The sequence below is a fragment of the Spinacia oleracea genome, chromosome 6, assembly GCF_020520425.1.
Source record: "Spinacia oleracea cultivar Varoflay chromosome 6, BTI_SOV_V1, whole genome shotgun sequence".
Taxonomy (NCBI): Eukaryota; Viridiplantae; Streptophyta; class Magnoliopsida; order Caryophyllales; family Amaranthaceae; genus Spinacia; species Spinacia oleracea.
Genome location: NC_079492.1, coordinates 64,908,769 through 64,914,663, shown reverse-complemented (window position 1 = coordinate 64,914,663; position 5,895 = coordinate 64,908,769). Strand labels below are relative to the sequence as shown.

General features: G+C 36.0%; 1 protein-coding gene across 1 annotated transcript; it reads right to left on the bottom strand.

The window, feature by feature from the left end:
• Nucleotides 1-707: 707 nt before the first annotated feature.
• LOC110780079 (G-type lectin S-receptor-like serine/threonine-protein kinase B120) lies at nucleotides 708-5,451 on the bottom strand. The gene is made up of 6 exons (XM_021984509.2): nucleotides 4,012-5,451; nucleotides 3,307-3,417; nucleotides 3,003-3,214; nucleotides 2,564-2,774; nucleotides 2,049-2,434; nucleotides 708-1,203 (listed from the first exon to the last, which is right to left on the bottom strand). The coding sequence occupies exons 1-6, from the start codon at nucleotides 5,336-5,338 to the stop codon at nucleotides 889-891; spliced, it is 2,562 nt and encodes an 853-aa protein (XP_021840201.2). The 5' UTR covers nucleotides 5,339-5,451; the 3' UTR covers nucleotides 708-888.
• Nucleotides 5,452-5,895: the final 444 nt, after the last annotated feature.

Sequence of the window (5,895 nt, the reverse complement as noted above, 5' to 3'; positions counted from 1 at the left end):
AAAACATTTTGAAATTCAAGGGCCTAAAATTTAAAATTGAGAAAATCCTGCTGAAATTGTCTAAATATTTACAGATATTCCAAATTAAACTTCCAAGATATTCCAAATTAAAGGAATCATGAAGGGAGAAATCAACCAGATGATCGACTTTGAGAGAAGAAAGGCGGTGGGGTAGGTCATGATCTTGGTTTGTACAGGATGTTGCTTGGATAGAACGTATATAACTCATATCACATCAACATCTCTTTCCCTTAATATGGTATTGAATTATGCTCATCATTATCTCAAAAGGGTTCATCAGGTGAGAAACCTCAAATGTCAAATTTTCAACTTTCTACAATTTCCTAGACAACACAAATGGAAAGAACATTCAAAGTTTATTAGGTGTGGTTGAAATCGAAACATGAGATAAGAAATGCATCTTTCTTCAGAATTCAGAACGTTGGCAAAAAATGACTTCAGAGTTCAGAAAGATGGCATAATGACTTCAGAGTTAAAAAAGTTAGCAAAATCTCCTAGTTAAGTTAAGAAAACATTCATCCCACAATCCCACTCCTCCATAGTCAATCCTCTAAAAAAAAAAATTAATATTCCATACATATTTATACATGGATAATATTGTAGTAATAGACTATATAGGAGCATGAGTAGATAGATATTCCTGAAAGTTAATCATGATCAGTAAGATAATTAAGAATGCTTACAAGTGTTGTCTCAATCATCTCCAACAGAAAAACTTTCTTATTTTCTCATTAAAAGAGAGATAATAAAAGAACATTTTGAGTTATATACTTGTCATTCATAATAATGTAAAAATCTAACTATGTGAAAATTATGTACACAAAACTTCTTTTCAGACTAAAAGAAAACCTATGCTGCTAGTTATCCCTATCGTCCAACTAGCATGGTGACCGTTACATGATTTGAGGACTCGATATCTTGAAAACCTTTGTGGATATCTATATCAACAAAACGGCGATTTGAAGAATAAGCAAGAGTAGGTTCCCTTGGATTAGAAAGTGCAAGACTATCAGTTTCCAACCATAGGACAACCTGTGACATTGTTGGCCTGTAAACTGCAGAATCTTGTACGCATAACAATGCTATATGTACACATCTTATTACTTCATTACTTGGACATGAGCTCCCAAATGAAGGATCCGCGAGCTCCATTGTTCTTCCTTCACTCCATACTTTCCATGCCTGCACCAATATATGTAAAAGTCTTGTCATTGTCTTGTATAGAATTATAGACCGAAGATGATTTGACTTGCAGGTAGAGATGGACAATGGGTCGGTCTGACCCATCTCACCCTTCTCACCCTGACACAGGCCATAGTGGGTCACATGGGTCGGACCCACTTGTGACCCATGACACAACTCATTTCATCCCACCCCCATCGAACCCAACACAACCCACCATGGCACACCTGACCCACGACCCATCACGTAATATGTCCATTTTTTCGACACAACCCACGACCTGACCCACCTAGCTTTCACTGAGGCGGGTCGTGTGTCAACTATCCCCGACCCACGACCCACTAAACTCACCCATGACCTACCCGACCCAACTCTTGTCATTCTCTTGTAAATTTATAGGTAGACCTGTCAAATGGGTCAGTTGGGTCTGGATATAAATATTACTTTCGGGTTTGGGTTTACAAATGTTTGTTCAAGACCTAAAACTTTCGGGTTCGGGTTTACAAATGTTTCTTCAAGACCTAGAACTTTCGGGTTCGGGTTGACCCAACAGGTTGATAGATTTTAAAAGATGTATAATATTTTCAATAATTTGGGTAATAAATATAACAAATATTCGTACAAATTAGCTAATTTTCATACACAAGTTTATATTTAGTCAAGTTCAACAATAAAATGACGTATAATTCAAATCAAAATCATATTACACCCAAAACATCGTGTTTATTTTGCTTAAAGTTCCTCATGATCTCATTTAGTTTGACTCAATGCTAATAGGAAATTTCTACAAAGGGTGTGTGTTAGTATCATGCAAGAGTTGTTTAGAAAGGTAAAAAATAACTTACATAATCGATGAGGTTTGTGTGTTCAGAGTATCGAAACCTAGTGCTGCGTTGACCTGTAACTACTTCTAACAGCAACACCCCAAAACTGTATACATCAGACCTTTCAGAGAAGAAACCTTCCATTGCATATTCTGGAGACATATAGCCATAAGTTCCAACTACTCTAGTTGTATTGCCTTCATCTTGATCCCCACCAAAAATTCTAGCCATACCAAAGTCTGAAATTTTCGGATTCATCTCCTTATCCAACAAGATGTTACTGGCCTTTAAATCTCTGTGAATAATTGTACATCTTGCATCCCTATGAAGATAAAGCAGTCCTCTTGCTATCCCTTCGATTATGGTAAAACGCTTGTTCCAATCAAGTTCCTGTTTCTTTATTGGATCTATTGCAAAGAAAACAAGAATTTCACTTCAGAAAACACAGGATTATGAATAATGCTGCAGGTTTTTCTGAAGACTGCATGATAAATAAAATAAATAAATAAAATTCAGAAATAGATAGAACTCCTTACCGAATATTAATCCATCCAAGCTCTTATTAGGCATGTATTCATAGAGCAACATTTTCTCTTCTCCAAATACACAGCAACCTAATATTCTGACAAGATTTCTGTGCTGTAATTTGGCAATTAACATGATTTCGTTCATGAACTCTTCCATGCCTTGCCCTGACTTTCTAGAGAGTTTCTTGACTGCTATTTCTTGTCCACCAGGTAACGTCCCCTGAATCCAAGTACATTTGTGTAAGTGAAAAATCCCAGCACATTCTGAATTCCTTATTTAATGGTTGTTTAATTCACATAATCTACACAGGAAGTCTAAGTTCTTGGGAAGTGGAAAATAACTATGTTGTTTGGTTGATGAAAACAGGAAGTTTTACCTATTGTGTACAGAAAATATACATTCAATGTATAACCAAACGACAATTTTTTATTTTTCGTAAGAAATTACCTTGTAAACCGGACCAAATCCACCTTCTCCGAGCTTATTCTCCATAGAGAAGAAATTTGTAGCAGATGCAACAAGATTGTAATTGAACAACGGAAGATCTTTAGCATTTGCCAGATTTTCTTCGTAAATAATTTCCTGTGATCCTGAAATATCTGTTGAAGATCCTTGGCCTTTCCTCAGTTCAACAGTCAGTGCATCATTTTTTCTTTTATCTATAAAAGTAGTGAACATATCATTAGATATGGAAAGGTAAATCACTGAAAACAGCAGCAACATTGAAACTGCTGAAACCGTGTCATCTTACCTTTTAGTTTCTTATTGTATTTCCACAAACATACAAGTAATATGAAAAAGAATAGTACTCCGCTTATTACTACAGCTGCAATCTTGGGACCTGATAACTTTCCTTTGTCACCTGCATTTCAGAAGACAGATTCAATATGTTTATGGTAAGACTGACAGATTAAAAAGCGACTGGTAATTAAGTAACAGTTAAGTGAGACAGTATCTAACCAACAAAATTACTGATAGCTTTTCTTTAGAACTGGCAAACTTGTTGAAAGTTGAAGCATGTCACAAATGAAAACAACAGCAACAACAGCAACATCAACAACAACAACAACAACAACAGCAACAGCAACAGCAGCAACAACAACAACATTCACACTGGCATATTTCATGCAACTAAAACTAGTTCAATCTTGATTGGCTCACAACTTTTCATTAAAAAGCGACTGGTATTAGGTAACAGTTATGTGAGACACTGACAGTATCTAACCAACATATTACTGATAGCATTTCTTTAGAACTGGCAAACTCGTTGAACATTGAAGTATGTCACAAATGCAAACAAACAACAACAACAACAACAATGACAACAACAACAACAGCAATAGCAACAGCAACAGCAACAACAAAAACATTCTCACTGGCATCTTAATGCAACTAGTTCAATCTTTTTGGGCTCACAAGTTTTCAATGATTTGTACTGTATGAAAATCTAGCTTACCCAAGACAGAAGATGAAACGCGAATGTGTAGTCTATTGCCTCCTTCAGCAAATTGCTGAATGTCAGACAATTCACCACTCCATGTCATACAACCAATTCCACCTACATAAGCATAAGCCCTACATGAACAATTCTGCAAGCACTGTTTTCCACAATCATCTTCTTCTGCAGCACCCATAAGATTCGCGAAATCAGGCAATTTCACATTGTCAACAACCAAAAATCCATCTTCAGCAATCAAACTGTTATTCCTAATCTCACACTTCAACTGATTCATCCTAACACACCCACCAGACCAACTCCCATTCCTCCATTGATCAGGAAACTTAGGAGCAAATCCATTAAAACAACCACAAATAGAATCATCTGTCGCGTTGTTACAGTACCCATTAACCCCACACTTATTGAATTCATCACACTCACTCCATGGCTCTTGTTGCAACATGGTCCATTCTTTGCCACCATTATTAGCCCACGTAAATGACTTCTCAAATCCATCCCATGTCATTTGAAACCTGAATTTACCCAACCTATCTAAAGGAGAGTAACTAAAATACATTATCCCATCTGAATCAGCATTTGAAAGCTTAAACCCATAATAGTAAAAAGCAGCCATGTTTGGCACACCAGTAAAACTCAATCCATTCCAGTATCCAGTCCTCCAACGACGAATCGATCCCTCCCAAATGACAAACTGAGGTGCTGCTCTTGAATCCACCCCCATTGAGTAATTCCCAGATGAAGGATCATTCATAGTCTTCCATGAAGTAAGAATTCGAGTTTCGCCTATATTTGGATTAACAGGTACTCTCATCCCAGGCATGTATGTATCAGTAGGGTAATTAAAACTCTCCCAACAAGTAAAACTAGGTACAGGGTAATTATTACTACCCCTAATCTCAAGATTACCATCATTATGCAAGATTGCAGTGTAATTTTTTGACACAATTGTAGTATTTGATGACCAAATAACACTCCCATTACCATTCCCATCAAAAGCAACCAAATTCCCATCATTTCCGAGTGTTAAAGAACCATTATTACCCCGAATTGGCGCATTTCTATTAGCAACCCAGACCACAGAATCAACTGAAATGTTCGAATACCAAATTCCTACATACCTTAAACTTGAATTTGAAGGGCTAAAAAACCCGAATTCAAATGACCCGTTATCAGAAATAAGGGTTTCTCCATCTTTAAGTACTTGCCCTTGTGTGATTGTACTAGCAGCATTCGAACACAACGCAAAAATTAAGGTCAAAGAAACTAACTTTAAGAGGAAACCAGAAATGGGTATGGTTTTTTTGCAGAGACAAAGATTTCCCATCTTTTTTTCATTCAATGACCTCGAATTTTGGACCTTTTTTTTCTAGATATCTGACATTCTACGGCTGCTTTAATATTGGAGTAAAAAATTTGTGTGTGTACAGAAATCCCTTTTTCTTAAAAAGTAAACAAAGACTTATGAAACGTGTGCAATAGTTACATTTTATAGAAACTATTCTATGAATTGATATCGTTACAAAGGCATTAAGGTAATAAAATAATATAAGTAGTTAACAAAATGACTCCGATTGATTATGACCTATACAACAAGGATATACGAAACTTTACGATCTACTCCCTCCGTCCCTTAATACTCGCACCGTTTTGACTGGACACGTTTGCCAATGCACAACTTTGACCACCAATATCTTTAACTACATATTATAAAAACTTATAAAAATATAATATTTTGAAAATATATATTAAGATGAAGCCAACAACATATTATATACTAACATTTGTTTTCATATACTATAAATAAAATAGGGTCAAAGTGAATTATGTGAATAGTGCAAAAAGTCAAAACGGTGCGAGTATTAAGGGACAGAGGGAGTACTT